This window comes from Scyliorhinus torazame, chromosome 22 (assembly GCF_047496885.1).
Source record: "Scyliorhinus torazame isolate Kashiwa2021f chromosome 22, sScyTor2.1, whole genome shotgun sequence".
Taxonomy (NCBI): Eukaryota; Metazoa; Chordata; class Chondrichthyes; order Carcharhiniformes; family Scyliorhinidae; genus Scyliorhinus; species Scyliorhinus torazame.
The window spans coordinates 94124839-94141029 of record NC_092728.1 but is presented as its reverse complement, the minus strand read 5'-3'; the positions used below and the strand labels follow the sequence as shown (position 1 = coordinate 94141029).

At 45.4% G+C, this 16191-nt stretch overlaps 3 protein-coding genes across 5 annotated transcripts in view; 2 read left to right on the top strand and 1 right to left on the bottom strand.

Moving 5' to 3' along the window:
- Window positions 1–1202, top strand: part of phyhd1 (phytanoyl-CoA dioxygenase domain containing 1) — a 57950-nt gene extending 56748 nt beyond the window's left edge. For both annotated transcript variants that reach the window (XM_072488626.1, XM_072488624.1), the window contains one exon: window positions 513–1202. In XM_072488626.1, coding sequence (XP_072344727.1) covers window positions 513–558 — 46 coding nt within the window. In that variant the 3' untranslated portion in view covers window positions 559–1202. The remainder of the gene's footprint in view (window positions 1–512) is intronic.
- dolk (dolichol kinase) lies at window positions 1191–12845 on the bottom strand. The gene is made up of 2 exons (XM_072488623.1): window positions 12742–12845; window positions 1191–7600 (listed from the first exon to the last, which is right to left on the bottom strand). The coding sequence occupies exon 2, from the start codon at window positions 7581–7583 to the stop codon at window positions 5850–5852; it is 1734 nt and encodes a 577-aa protein (XP_072344724.1). The 5' UTR covers window positions 7584–7600; window positions 12742–12845; the 3' UTR covers window positions 1191–5849.
- A 247-nt stretch (window positions 12846–13092) lies between these two features.
- Window positions 13093–16191, top strand: part of nup188 (nucleoporin 188) — a 143226-nt gene continuing 140127 nt past the window's right edge. For both annotated transcript variants that reach the window (XM_072488611.1, XM_072488610.1), the window contains exon 1: window positions 13093–13196. In XM_072488611.1, coding sequence (XP_072344712.1) covers window positions 13165–13196 — 32 coding nt within the window. In that variant the 5' untranslated portion in view covers window positions 13093–13164. The remainder of the gene's footprint in view (window positions 13197–16191) is intronic.

The window sequence follows — 16191 nt, the reverse complement described above, 5'->3', positions numbered from 1 at the left end:
CTATCGTCCCTGCTTCCACCACCTCCTCCGGCAGCGAGTTCCAGGTAACCACTACCCTCTGTCCTCTGTGCAAAAAACTTGCCTCGTACAAGTCCTCTAAACCTTGCCCCTCGCACCTTAAACCTATGCCCCCTAGTAATTGACCCCTCTACCCTGGGGAAAAGCCTCTGATTATCCACTTTGTCTAATAATTTTGTAGAGCTCTATCAGGTCGCCCCTCAACCTCCGTCGTTCCAGTGAGAACAAACCGAGTTTATTCAACCGCTCCTCATAGCTAATGCCTTCCATACACTTGAAAGGGAAAGATTTTAGAAGGTTTAACAGGGAAAGAACAAGGAAGTGAGACTAATTGGATAACCGTATCGATGAGCTAACACAGGCATGATAGGTAGAGTGGGCTCTTCCATACTGTACTATTCTATGATTCGATAATATGAGACAATGTATGGTTTAATAAAGTTTAGATCATTGTTTAGACAGATATGCTGAACACGCTTTTTCTCCAATTCCAGGTTGCAGCCAACTCCAGAACTACCATTCCAACGTCTGCACACTTGAAAGTTCATCTTTTTACCCAGTGTCAACAGAATACCAAAATAACCAAGGTGTACTATTGTTTTGTGCTGTTAGCTGGAAAGTATATTTTTAATTGGATTTATTTTGGGAGAGGAACAACTTCACACACCTATGCTGTTGGGGGGTATATTTACAAAGTAAATTTCGCTACGATAAACTGGCTATTCCACTCAATGCTCACAAATTCAGGTAATATAAATTGTAACCCTCTGCAGCTGTATTTCTGCTCAGCCCCCCACTCTGTCATTCTGACTGAGTTGGAGTAGCCGCCCATTTTACCATATCCAGAATTACGGTACAGTTCATCTGTCCTGTGCTTTGCTTTATTGCTCCTATTTTAAGAATTTAAATTCATTCAAACAAATCTGTTCTGATGGAAATATGTAATGCACAACTTTTAATAAAGGAGCTTGTTGAAGTTACTTATTTCAGTCAACTGTAGTAATCCCAGGAGAAATTACGGTAAGTTGTGCATCTCACTTAGGTACCCAAATATTCATGAGAATCAATCAAATCTTGGGGAACTTGTTTACACCTTTTGTTGTCTTGTTGGTCCGGACATTGTGAAGAGGAGCTAATGTTATAAAAAGGAAGAAAACCATTAAAGCCACCCGAATGATCAATAAGTTCTAATTTATTGCGTGACATTTTACACTTTCAATAAATACAGTGCAAGCTTTTTACACTTCACACCAATACAAGCAGAGCATGGAAGGTGATCAAAACATAGATGAAGGGCAGCTAAAACAGAGGTGGACATTTGAACTGGGGCCCGTTTGAAGGTGGGGTGGGGGAGCAAAGAGGTTTGCATATTAACTACATTACAATCTGTACCACAAGTACAACTAAGACACAGAATATGTTGCATCAATGGAGGTGGCTAGCATGGGAACAGAAGCAATGAGCGTTGAGGGGGTTTGATTAATCGCCTTACTTGTGTGGCCCTAAAGTGGGAGTTTGAACTAAAGTGCTAAAATTGTGAATTCCTTACATAGGGCTATTTAGATGTCGGTGTGCTTGGGGATTAAGAGTACGTGGCTGCCTTTGAATTTTTCCAGTTTCATCTCGGCTTCCTTTCATCTTCTCCCTTCCTCATTCCAATAGTTCTTGAGGGATGATTCCAGACATCTTGTGTTTCCTCTGTGGATAACAATGATGGTGATCATGTGGGTGTTGGTGGCCGTGAAGGTCCAGATAAATAAATGTGGCATGCAGAGGGATTCTCTGGTTTTCTCTGATGGTAGTGGGGGCAAGGGGAAGAGGGTGTAAGAGGCAGTGTAGGAGGAAGCAGAGATGATACTGGAATAGGGGCAGAAGGGATAAGACGCTATAGAAACTAATTCTCATGGATCACTCAAACTCGTAACTGGAGACAACAGCCATGTGAAAATGAGTCCATTATCAGGGCAACATCATTAAAAAAAAAACTTTACGGTTAACTGTTGGGCATCATGCAAACTACATGAAGTTGCCTTTTACACATCACCTTAGTAGTTAACAAAGCACGTTTTAAGTAATTTCAGCCAGTGATATTTTAACTATAGATATTTTTTACATGATTTTAAAAATGTTTTGTAGACCCGCAGAAACTTCTATTTCCTAATGCTATGTTCCATTATAAACACCTGCACATGCATCTTATCAAAAGTTTACAATCCAGAAATCTCACTTCAGTAAATTTCTTCAAATCATCGTTTTGCAGTGCAGAACATCGCTTAAATAAAAGAAAAATCATCCAACTGTGGGAAATATTCATCTTGCCTGGTTAAAGTGCTCCAACATGGCATGGAAGGGACGGCGCTTGAATTGATCAGTCCTCCAGCAGACTGAGTTGATAAGAGACAGTTGCCTTCTTGTTGCATTCTACGACTTGTGCTTATCTTTTGTTTGGAATGAAATACAAGTCTGGAACATTAACTTTCGGCAGAAACTTCGATGGAAACCTATTTGGTTTCCTCTGCAGGCAATCACTCCAACATCCATCCGGTTCCTGGCCCAGTGCTCATTCTTCATAAACCAGTAGTCAAGCATTGCCAGCCTATTTTACCACAAACATGTCACAGCCAAGCTTGAAGCTACCCGATGTCCACTCTTGCCATGTTTCTCAACTGGCGTCACGAGATAGCAACTGTGACCTCGGTGCCTAGCTCAATCCACTAATTGATCCTGGATATAAAGTCAGACTTTTCTAATGTAACTTATTTAATGTACATGATATTGAAAATAAGGTGAATAGCAACTGTTTAAACTGATAGTTGATCAGCGCAACCCTAGTTCACAAAACTCATGTTCTACCTAAGGAGCAATATTTCACCCCCAAAAAATGTCTATTTAAAAAGTCCACTGGTCAATTATTATGAGGTAGCGATTGTTTTTCCCCCTTTCATCCAAGAGATTAAGTTTTCTCTGATGGGTGTAGGTCTGAAAACTACCACCAAAATCAGGAAACAAAAATCTGACTGGGTGAAATGTGGAATGTGACACCTGACCCACTCAGCAAGAACAAAACACAAAGTTACATGAATTAGTGCAGAATTGTAATTGCAATTTTGTTCTTTAATGACTGAAGGACATTTGTAAGCTTTTTTGTTGTTGTGTGTGTGTGTGTGGGTGTGCGTACAGGTCCAAGAGGTTGGTTCGTGGGGATCTCTGTCCTTCGCCGCTCTTTATGCTCCTGGCATTAAAAACTATTTAAACAGTGCCTTTAACATAGGAAATGGATCCACCTTCATATGGGAATAATCACATACAAATTTACACAAATCCAAAATCAGAGCTTTTAGGGTCGGGGCTTGACAGGGCACACTGAGATTGTTTCCCCTTCCTGGGGTAGCCAGAACATGGGGGCACAACCTCAGGTTATGGCTCCGATCATTTAGGACTGAGAAGAGGAGAAATTGTTCATTCAAAGGGTGAGCGTTGTGGATGCTCCATTGTTGAATATATTTAAGACCGAGATAGGTAGAATTTTGGTCACTCAGGAAATTGAAAGATATGGGGAGTGTGCAGGAAAAGGGCGACGAAGAGAGATCAGCCATGAACTTAATTAATGGTGGGTCAGGTTCGAGGAGAGTTATGGTCTACTCCCTGCTCCTAGTTATTATGTATGATTCAGGACAAGGCACCAATCATTGCTGAACGATTGGCAGCTGATTTCCAAGTCTTGATTATTTTGTGGAATAGCTCCTGTAAGGTGGACAGGGTGACCGGGATTGAGCGACTCACCAATTCCTCTACCTGCCTAATCTCCCCTTCACTTACTCGGAGGAAGCTCCTTCTGTTTGCTCAGTGCTTCTTTCCCCAGTGACAGGTTACAATTTGCTTCTGCTTACACAGTTGTAGAACACATATTATCCTGTACGCTTTGTGAGTGTGATTCTGCATTACTGCAGGTTATTCTAGCACTAATCCTGGTTGATTGCCATTATTAGGAACGAATGTTCACTGCATTTTCCAATATGTATGGCCTACAGGATTCAGCCATGATTTTACACTCAGTAAAACCTTCAGTCCTACCATATTTGCAGATGTTTTCAGGTGTGGGGTCTACATCTGCTTACCAGCAGTGGAAATCCACAACATTCTACTATCACGGTGGCGCAGCGGGTTAGCACTGCTGCCTCACAGCGCCAGGGGCCCAGGTTTGATTCCGACCTCGGGTGACTATGTGTGTGGAGTTTGCACATTCTCTCCCTGTCTGCGTGGATTTCTTCCGGATGCTCCGGTTTCCTCCCACAGTCGAAAGATATGCAGGTTGGGTGGATTGGCCAAGCTAAATTGTCCCTTAGTGCTCAAATGTTATGTGGGGTTACAGGGATAGGGCAAGGATTGGGCCTGTGTAGGAAGCTCTTTCAAATGGTCGATGCAGACCCGATGGGCCGAATGACCTCCTTCTGCACTGTAGGGATTCTATCATGATTAGATCTGCTGGTTGACAGTACGATTAAAATATTTGTCTTTAGTCAATACGTGCTCTTTTTAAAAACAAAGTCTTATCATTTCAACCCTCCAGTCTTCTCCATTTGATAATGCAGGGTGGGGTTAGTGAAAGAGCATTTCATATTGAACCCAATCCTATCCTTACCCAATATCCGCATGAGAACTGTCCAACAACAGGAGTCATTGGACAGTGATCCGCAATGGTAACAAAAAAAAAGACTGTAGCTGCTGGAAATCTGCTACAAAACAGAAAATGCTGGCTAAACCCAGCATGTCAGGAATATTTGTAAAGCAGGGTAAAGGTTAACCTTCACCAATTATCAAAACATTTATTAGATTAATCCTTAAACATTTTTTCTTTCAGTTGTTGTTGCCTGGCCGGAAAAGCATTTCCGGCAATTTGGGTTTCTCTCCCAGATTCCCAACAGCTGCAGTGTTTTATTTATTACAAAATATGGCTTCCGATTGGGTGAAAAACAAAAAGCAGTCGTAGTAAATTAAGCGTCAGAAATATAAAGATTGACACGATTGCATCAATGGTGCGAGGGCTTTGGTTCCATTCTTACCAATCTGAAAAGTACCATTCAACAGGTTTCCCCTCTTCAAATTGGTCTTATGTTGAGGTGCAGATGAAAGAAGCCAACAGTGGCCATATATTATTCTGATGTTTCTTCATTCATCTGTTCTAACTAAGATTCTTTCTTTATAGATTTTGAGGAGTGAAAACCCTTGGCTGATATATTTTTATGGGGGCGTCACAGTGCCAGGGACCCGGGTTTATTTCCGGCCTCGGGTGACTGTCTGTGCGGAGTCTGCACATTCTCCTTGTGTCTGCGTGGGTTTCCTCCGGTTTCCTCCCACAGTCCAAAGATGTGCAGGTTAGGTGGAGAGGCAATGATCAATTGCCCCTTAGTGTCCAAAAGGCAGGGTTACTAGGTTATGGGGATAGGGTGTGGGTATGGGCCTAGGTAGGATGCTCTCTTGGAGGGTCAGTGCAGACTCAAGGGTCGAATGGCTTTCTACTTCACTATAATGATTGGGGGGTGGGTGGGGGCTAGTTAATTCAGTATAAAGCAGGAAATAAACTGGGGGACTTTCCAAGTACATATGGCTTAATTTCACATTGTTATATGAACTTGGTATTGGGGAAGCCGTAATATATTATTTTGTATTTAGATCACCATCGCCTTAAATTAATAATTTATCAATTAGGTATTAACTTGCTCGGAGTCACCTCTGAATATGATTTCCTCCTTATGGTGGCATTTTGAATGTTTCTATATTTCAGCTGAAGGAATACTGCCCTTGTACCTAGAAAACAGCAGTTATCTAATTCAAACCATCAGCATAAGGAAAAGATACAAAGGCAATAAAAGATTGTCTATTTGATTGGTGTAAGCTTCCAACAGGGAGACTATGACAATAGACCCCACAATCCAGGTGTAGCTGCCATTCAGACTCACTGTTTTATCAAAGATCAGAATTAAAGCAACAGCAATGATCTGGGCAAAGACGGAGGTTGCTGTCCCTTCAAAGGTCTTCTTCGTTCCAGGCCACCTAACCTCTCCCATCGTGCTTCCAATAACAGAGGCCATGGCGTCGCCAATCCCCACGGCCAGGACTCCAGCATAGGGAGCCAGTGCTACCTCCCCTGGAAAAACACTCTGTGGGGCAAACACTCCAGGGAACAGCCATACAGGCAGTGTCAGTCCTAGCAGCAGATAAATGTGCGCCAGGATTAAAGGGCCACTGTCACGCTCATCAAGAAACGTGGCAAGCATTGGACTCAACACCATTCCAAGTGGTTTAATCCTGAAATGCCTTATATACTCCAACAGCACAAATGCGGCAAAGCAAACCACGGCAGCAACATAGAGTAGCGGACGATCATAGATGAGGCCTGGGATGTAGGTTGCCACTATAACAATGTGAAAGCTTTTCCGCATGGCTGTGGAAGCTTTGTACTCTTTAGATCCAGATGATTGCTTACAGTTCTGGTGAAAGACAATGAGTGAAGCCAGGAATGCCAGTGTGATCCAGTAGCTAAGCAGGTAGATCCTGGTTCTGGTGGATGTGAGGAAGTTGAGAAGCCAAGCGAAAAGATGGTTCCTGGTCAGTCGGTAGAACCAGAGGGCCATGGTTCCCGATCCAAAGATAACTGTAGTCACGTGGAAAATCAGTGATGAGACCCAGGTGTTAGAGTCCACAAAACAGTACAAAATGGTGAAAACCAATCCCAGAAGGGCCGTCCCAACCACAATCACCAAAAGGAACGATGCAAGTGGATCATAGTGGCCGTCTCCGAAACTCAAAGAACGTTTGATGAGCTGGTTGGTGACTATGCTCAAACCCGACAAGAACAACATAACTTCTCCTGGGGTGAAGCTCCGTGGCATGATATAAAGGACAATGAGGGAGAGATAGACAAAAATCAATAGTACCTCCAAGATTTCGATGACCTCGGAAACCGAAAGAGTGTGCTTCAGGGCGTACATTATGGCACAGGTTGCAAAGCCGTACACAATGCTGGTATTAGTGGGCAGTGGCTTTGTGAGGCCCAGACCCAGCAGTGAGATGAAGAGAGCAATAGCCATTCCTGCAGCCGAACACACAACGCAGAACCGCTCGAACTGTACGTTGCCGACCATCGCCCACCGCTCCTTCAGCACGATTCCTAGCAGAGGCAAAACCACGCTGGCCGGCAGCAGGCCACTGCTATAGGCCGTCCTGTATTGGAAAACAGCATTCCCGGACTTCAGCAGCCGGTCCCACTTGTGCTGAACATAGTAAGCCTGAACCGCCAAGGCGAGCGTGCACCAGGAAAAGGTGTTCCAGATCACAGCGTGGACAGACAACACGATGATGAAGACAATGAAAGACTCCACAAAGACAGGATTTTGCAACATTGCTGCAGGCTTCTCTTCCGACGTACACAGTACCGAGAAAGGTTTAATTACCCTAGAATCCGGCAAAGTGTTTGAGGTTCCATTCCATTTGCTAACAATTCTTCGCTTAAATGTCCCCTTTGTCTGATTGCATTTTCTTCCAACTTTTGTAACTGGGTACATCTAACTGACTGTCAGACCTGGAACAAAGATCGGAACGTAGACACTGCATTAGTTACAGATAGATTATAAGATAATAGTGCCAAATGTTGCAGAAGGGATTTTTCATCCATCTGCGCATCAGTCAAATGAATGTCAGTAAGTCAGATACAGGGGTGAAATTTAACAATTCGTTAGACCCACCAAGTTTGCTAATGTTTGTCTTTCATTCAGCTTACTTTGTACTGGGGAGATCAGCAGGCAAACACGGTGCAGTCTGAAACTAAGCTCCAGTTTGAATCAATTTGCCGATGAATTTCATGCTCAGGTGACATTCCTCACCACCGGCAAACCGCCCCCCCCCCCAGACAAACAGAAATAATATGAGATTTTCAAATGATTTTGGCGCTCCCCCTGGGTGGTGCGCTCCCCCTGGGTGGTGCTTTAGAAGGAAGCTTGTGGTAGTGGTTCAGCCTGGATATGCCATCAGATTAAAACACATGGAATTAAGGGATCCACGAGCCGATTCATTTCCAGTTTGGAATTAAATAAAATTCTACTGAAAACAATTGGTTGAAGCAGAATCAGTAACATCATTGTTTTTTCCAATACCACCATTTTGCTGAATTTAAAAGATAACAACCACTTTCAAGGTAGCTGGGCAGGCTTCAGTTATCGTTCTATGTACCGTCTGTCTGTGGAGTTAATCGGGAAACATCTATTTCAGTGATAAAGAGGGTAGGCTATTTGTGGAATCTTCCACTCAGCGGATGCAAGATATAACTCCTGCCATCATAAACGTGCTTAAATGAATTGCTTCTGGGTTTTGTGTTCTCTGTTGCGACATCGGAACAGGAGTAGGCCATTCAGCCCCTCAAGCCTGTTGCGTCGCTCAATTGATTGTGACGGATCTGAATCGTAATTCCAGCTACCTGTCCAGATTCTGTAACCCCTCAAGCCTTTGCCTAACAAAAATTCATCAATCTCAGTCTTGAAATTTTTAATTGCCCCAGCCGCAACAGCTTTTTGGGGAAAAGAATTCCAGACTTTCACTACCCCATGTCCTTTCTGATCTCCTCTCTAAATCATCAAGCTCTATTTTTAACGTTACATCCCCTTCTTCTGCATTCCCTCACCGGAGTTTCTATCTACCTACCTTATTAAAAACTTTGATAATCTTATGCACCTCAATTAGATCTTCTATTAACCTTCAATATCCGAGGGAACACCATGCAATCTGCCCTCATAATTTAACACTTTTAGCCCCAGTGTCCCTCTGGCGAATCTGTGCTGCACCACCTCCAGGGCTAATGTATCCTTTCAAAGGTGCAGTGCTCAGAAAGGAATGCAGTTCGAGTCCTATTCAGAGCTCTGTCAACTGTAACATAACATCTACCACTTTGTATTCCAGCCCTCTTCAGATAATGGCCTATATTCCATTTGCTTTTTTAAACCAGATTAGGGGTTGGATTCATCCGGCCTGCCCACCGCAAGATCGCTATAGGCGGGACGCGGGCCATGTAAAGATCCACTGACATTGGGAATTTCCGGTTGTCGGGCGAATGACTCTCCTCACTGACCAAGAATTGCCAAATAAAATTAGAATTGTTCAGCTTCCTGCCTTTTGTGATTGGCACATTTTAGTCAATGCTTTCCTGGGCTTTTCTCCCCCATTTCCCAAAGATTTGTTTTCAGGTCTAAAAGTCTATTGAAGGGCTAATTGTGTCCTTCATCTTTCTGTCATCATTCATGGATATCTGTAACATATGATTTATGTTTTAATTTCATATCTCTGCTGGTAAGGTATATATTACAATTTTTGAAAGCATATATTTTAAACAGCCAAATCATGCGAATGAACAGCAGGATATTTAATTGGTGTCATGGGAAGTTTTTTATTACAAAGAAATTCTGACAGATTGTAAACCCCTTGAAATGTGTTAGTTGATTTCTTTTGTGCATACGGATAAATTTAAACCTTTTCACAAAATACAATTCCTTTTACTGGAAATGAAACCTTTGGGGACTATTGCTTAGTTCTCAAGAGTAGGGTTCTGTTCTGAATGAAGCTTATAATTAAGGCTTATTAAAGCCAGGTTTTAGTTCCAATTTGAAAGCCCAGGTTATAATATAAATGAAGAGGTCAGGTGACATGGCGGTGCAGTGGTTGGCACTGCTGCCTCACTACGCCGAGGTCCCGAGTCATTATCCAAGTGGAGTTTGCACAATCTGCCAGTGTCTGCGTTGGCCTCACCCCCACAACCCAAAGATGTGCAACGTAGGTGGATTGGCCAAGCTAAATTGCCCCTTAATTGGAAATTTTAAAAAAATAATACAAATGAAGAGAAAATCAGTAAATCAATTAGCAAACATTGAGCTCCAAAATACCCAGACATATTTGGAGAAAATCAGTAAACAACTGTTTTTATTTTGAACATCATTAGCACTCCTGTGATGTCCTTAAAAATGTGCAGGCAAGCTAAATGAGAAATTACAGTTTACAGATAATATCTTTAAGCAATCAGACTATTACTTGAAGGAAAAACTTGCATTTATATAGTGCCTTTCACATCCTCAGGTGTCCCAAAGCACTCCACAGCCAAGCAAATACTTTTTAAATGTAGTCACTGTTGCAGCTTGGGAAACCTGGCAGCCACTTTGCACGCAGCAAAGTCCGGCAATCTTCAATTAAACAATGACTGGATAATCTGCTTTACTGATAGTTCAGAGATAAATATTGATCAGGGCATCAAGGGGAACCTCCCTGCTCTAGATGAGCGAGACATGGGGGTAGGGCTAACTGCTATATTTTAAAAAAATTCATTTGTTACGGGATGTAGGCTTCGCTGGCTAGGCCAGGATTTGTTGCCCATACATAATTGCCCTTGAGAAGGTGGTAATGAGCCACCTCCTTGAACTGCTGCAGTCCATGCGGTGTAGAAACAGCAAAAGTGCTGTGAGAGAGAATTCTAGAATTTGACAGTGACGGTACAGCGATAGTTCCAAGTTAAGATTGTGTGACTTAGAGGGAAATTTGAAGGAGCTGGTGTTCCCATGCACCTGTTGCCCGTATCCTTCTATGTGTAGGGTTTATGGGGTTGAAAGGTGCTATTCAATGGGCCTCCTGCATTGCATCTTGTAGATGATACACACTGCTCTTACTGTGAGATGCCTTTTTGGACCACACAGTCCATGTGGTGTAGGTACACCCATAGTGCTGTTCGGGAGGGAGTTCCAGGATTTGACCATGTGACAGTGAAGGAATGGCGATATATTTCCAAGTCAGGTTGGTGAGTGACTTGGAGGGGAACTTCCAAGTGATAGTGTTCCCAGTAATCTGCTGCTCTTGCCCTTCTCGATGGTAGTGGTTGTGGGTTTGGAAGGTGCTGTCTAAGGAGCCTGTCGGTGGTGAGGGAGTGAAGGTTTGTGGAAGGGGTGCCAATCAAGCTGGTTTCTTTGTCCTGGATGGTGTCGAGCTTCTTGAGTGTTGTTGGTGATGCGCTCATCCAGGCAAGTGGGGAGTATTCCAGCACATTCCTTACTTGCGCCTTGTAGGTGGTGGACAGGCTTTGGGGAGTCAGGAGGCAGGTTACTCGCTGCAGGATTTCTAACCTCTGACCTGCTCTTGTAACCACAGTATTTATATGGCGAGTCCAGTTCAGCCTCTGGTCAAGACTAATATCCAGGATCTGGATAGTGGGGGATTCAGTGATGGCAATGCCATTGAATGTAAAGGAGCGAGGGTTTGATTCTCTTTTATTGGGAATGGTCATTGACTGGCATTTGTGTTGCGGGAATGTTGCTTGACACTTGTCAGCCCAAGCCTGGATACAGTCCAGGTCTTGCTGCATTTTCATGTGGACTACTTCAGTGTTTGGGGAGTCATGAATGGTGCTGAACATTTTGCAATAATCTGCAAACACCCCACCCACCATCTGACCTTGTGTTGGAAGGAAGGTCATTGATGAAGCAGCTGAAGATTATTGGGCCTGGGACACGACCCTCAGGAACTCCTGCTGTGATGTCCTGAGACTGAGATGACAGACCTCCAACAACCACAACCATTTTCCTTTGTGCTAAGCATGACTCCAAACAGTGGAGAGTTTCCCCCCTGATTCCCATTGATTCCTAAGTAAATGCTGCTTGATAGTACTGTTGATGACCCAATTATTACTTTTACGATGATTGAGTGCAGACCGATAGGGTGATAATTGGTCAGGGTTGAATTTTTCCTGCTTTTTGTGTACATACCAGGGCAATTTTCCACATTGCTGGGTAGCTGCCAGTGTTGTAGCTGTACTGGAACAACTTGGCTAGGGGTGCAAGTCCTGGAGCATAAGTCATCAGTACCATTGCCGGAATATTGTCAGGGTCCACAGCCTTTGCAGTTACCAGTGCCTTCAGTCATTTCTTGATATCACATGGGGTGAATCGAATTGGCTGAAGACTGGCATCTATGACGATCAGGACCTCTGGAGGAGGCAGAGATGGATCATCCACTTGGCACTTCTGGCTGAAGATTATTGTATTGAGCTAGAAATAGCTGACAGCAACTCACTGGCCAAATATGCTTAGCAAGAAGCAGGAAATAGATTCTACATGCCCTCTACAGACTGCCCAACAGGCAAAATAAAGAAAAGTGAATAACTAAATCAAAAATACAGTATTCCAATTTCAACTGACCCAACAGCTGCGTCAGCCAAAAATAGCAAAAGACTGGTCTGGACTATAAAGCGGGATAGTTACAGTAAACCTGCCCGTCCAGTCAGAGTTTGATCAATAGAGGAGTGTTCATTCGATTCCGGCTACACCCTAATCCTCCAGTCAGAATTAAAAAAAAAAAATAGGTGTGTCTAAGAAAATAAACCTGTCAGATCAGCTGTTTATGAAATAACAGTTTTAGCCGCGGCGAGAGGGAGCAAAAAAAAAAAAGCTCGGCAGCCCGCGGATCCCAGGGGTCGTGTTTCTTTCCGAATAGCAGGGGTGGGCTATCGATTAAATCACTTGAAATAAGACACATTCCAGCGTCAGAAAATATAGTTAGGGGGGGGGGGTCCTCTTTTAATCTCGCATCAGTGGAACAAAGCATTCGGGGGAGGTGGGGCGAACATGACCCCCCCCCCCACAAAAAAAAAGCACCGGACCTCACATAAAGACAATCTCTCACCGCACAAACACACACCTGTCACCTTCCAGGGGGCGGCCATGATGAAAGGTCAATCACGTGACACAGGCCGCCCGGCGCGTCGTCTGTGGAAGATCACGTCCTGTAATTGGGGGGGGTGGGGTGGATCTAGATCACTTGCCGGGGGGGCGGGGCGGGGCGAACGGCGCCCAGTACCGAGGGCGGGGCCGACATGGATCACGTGTGGGCGGGGCGCGGAGAATGACGCCCAGCACGGAGGGCAGGGCCGAGATGGATCACGTGGGGGGGGGGGGGCGGAGGGACGGCGCCGAGCACAGAGGGCGGGGCCGATATGGATCACGTGTTGAGGGGGGGGCGGGACGGACGGCGTTGAGCACAGAGGGCGGGGCCGACGCGAATCACGTGCGCTGGGGGGAGGCGGAACGACCCCGAGCGTCGGTCACGTGAGGAGGGTCAGCAATGGCGGCGGCGGCGGCTGGGCCGTGTGTGAGGTAAAGACAAATAGATGAAACTTTATTTTTTTTAAATTTCAGAAAAAAAATACGAGAGGGGCAAGCGGATTTGAATGGGAGCCCAGGGTAAAGATACCGTATCCGAGCCGGGGGCCGGTGTGAACGGTTCCTGGGGCTTCACCGTTGGCGAATGGGTGAACGTGCTGCACACGAGTTTACATTCAAACTCCCATCAGGCTGACAGATAATGGAGCCAAGAAGGACATCTGCTCCCTGCTGGAGAATCACTCCAATCCTTCCACCCTGCTCGTTTTTGCAAACCAGTCATTACTAATTGTGGCCTTGCGGGGTTTTGTCCCTGTCGAGGGACGTGAATTTACAGAAACCCTGACAGGAAACTTCTTCCTCTAACCCCCTCCCACCCCTTCCTGTCACTTGGTGATCTGAGAGCAACCTGGTAATTCTCAGATCTGTTCCAAAGAAGGTCTGGCAAACCAAGGCCGGTGCAAACAGTCCCAGTAATGCGGAAGACGCATGACTTAGCACGTCTCCCAGGGGCGAGTTTCAGGCAGCCTTTCCTGACATCTCGCACAGGCCATGTGTGATAAATGTAAGTTTTGTAGGAAATAGGAGACCAAGTAGGCCATTCGGGCTCTTGTGGCTGCTCCGCCATTCAATAAGATATAATGTGGAGATGCCGGCGTTGGACTGGCGTGAGCACAGTAAGAAGTCTTACACCAGGTTAAAGTCCAACAGGTTTGTTTCAAATCACTATCTTTCGGAGCACTGCTCCTTCCTCGGATGAATGAAGAGGTATGCTCCACAAAAATATATATAGACAAAGTCAAAGATGCAAGACAATGCTTAGAATGCGAGCATTTGCAGGTAATTAAGTCTTTACAGATCCAGAGATAGGGGTAACCCCAGGTTAAAGAGGTGTGAATTGTCTCAAACCAGGACAGTTGGTAGGATTTCACAAGCCCAGGCCAGATGGTGGGAGATGAATGTAATGCAACATGAATCCAAGGTCCCGGTTGAGGCTGTACTCGTGTGTGGAACTTGGCTATAAGTTTCTGCTCGGCGATTTTGCATTGTTTCACATCCTGAGACCGCCTTGGAGAACGCTTACCCGGAGATCAGAGCCTGAATGCCCTTGACTGCTGAAGTGTTCCCTGACTGGAAGGGAACATTCCTGCATGACGATTGTCATGCGATGTCCATTCATCCGTTGTTGCAGCGTCTGCATGGTCTCGCCAATGTACCACGCTTCGCGACATCCTTTCCTGCAGCGTATGAGGTAGACAACATTGGCCGAGTTGCATGAGTATGTATCATGTACCTGGTGCGTGGTGTTCTCACGTATAATGGTGGTATGCATGTCGATGATCTGGCACGTCATGCAGAGCTTGCCATGGCAGAGTTGTGGTCGCTGTTCTGAAGGCTGGATAGTTTGCTGCAAACAATGGTTTGAGGTTGCGTGGTTGTTTGAAGGCAAGTAGTGGGGATGACCTTGGCAAGATGTTCATCTTCATCGATGACGTGTTGAAGGCTGCGAAGAAGATGGCGTAGTTTCTCTGCTGCGGGGAAGTACTGGATGACGAAGGGTACTCTGTCGGTTGTGTCCCGTGTTTGTCTTCTGAGGAGGTCTGTGTGTGTTTTTGCTGTGGCACGTTGGAACTGTCGATCGATGAGTCGAGTGCCATATCCCATTCGTACGAGGGCACCTTTCAGCGTCTGTAGATGTCTGTTACGCTCCTCACCTGAGCAGATCCTGTGTAGACGGAGGGCTTGTCCATAGGGGATGGCTTCTTTAATGTGTTTCGGGTGGAAGCTGGAGAAGTGGAGCATCGTGAGGTTATCCGTGGGCTTGCGGTAAAGCGAAGTGCTGAGGTGACCGTCCTTGATAGCGACAAGTGTGTCCAAGAATGCAACTGATTTTGGAGAGTAGTCCATGGTGGGATGGAACATATTGACATCATCGTGTAGTCGTTTCAGTGATTCTTCACCGTCTGGATGAAGAACTTGTTGTCGAAGGTGAAGGCGTTGTGATCCAGAATGAAGCGGATGAGTTGCAGAATTGCGTCTGGAGATTGGCAGTTGTCGGTGTTGAGTACTGAGGCTGTTGCAGCAATGCCGCCGTCATGGGGGATGCTGGTGTAGAGTGCCGAGACATCCATTGTGAGGAGGAATGTTCCTGGTTCAACTGGTCCATGGGTGCTGAGTTTCTGTAGGAAGTCCGTTGTGTCGCAACAGACGCTAGGCGTTCCTTGTACGATGGGTTTCAAGATGCCCTCAATGTAGCCAGAAAGGTTATCACACAGGGTCCCATTGCCTGATACGATAGGACGGCCTGGTGTGTTGGCCGTGTGTATTTTTGGGAGGCAATAGAGATCTCCAACCCGGGGAGTACGTGGGATGAGGGCACGTAGGGTGCTCTGAAGGTCTGGATCCAAGGTCTTGATCTGTCTGTTGAGGTGGCGGGTGTGCTCCTTGGTCGGATCTGTGGGTAACTGTCTGTAGTGTTCCTGGCTGTTGAGTTGTCGGTACACCTCTTTGCAGTAATCCGTTCTGTTCAGTATGACTGTGGCCCCTCCTTTGTCTGTTGGTATGATGATGTTGCGGTTGGTCTTGAGAGGGCGGATGACGTTGCGTTGTGCTTGGGTGACGTTCGGTGCTGTGTTGTGAATGCGACTGATGAATCTGGCATTGACGCGACTCCTGACGGCTTGAGCATACAAGTCAAGTCTAGGGCAGCGGCCAGTAAGATATAAGCTGATCTGCTTGCGTTGAGTTTCACATTTCCCCATCTATTCTCTCTCTCCCATTTCCCCATCTATTCTCTCTCTCTTTCCCCCACCCCCCATATGCCCCATCCATACATAACCTTTAATTCCCATGCCCAACAAGTATCTGTCTTTGTAGCTGTGCCTTAAAAACATTCAGTGATTTTGCTTCTGAGGCAGAGTTGCAACCCTATGCGAGAAAATAATTTCTCCTCATCTCTGCCTGATGCCTAAATTTAGAACTGTGTCCC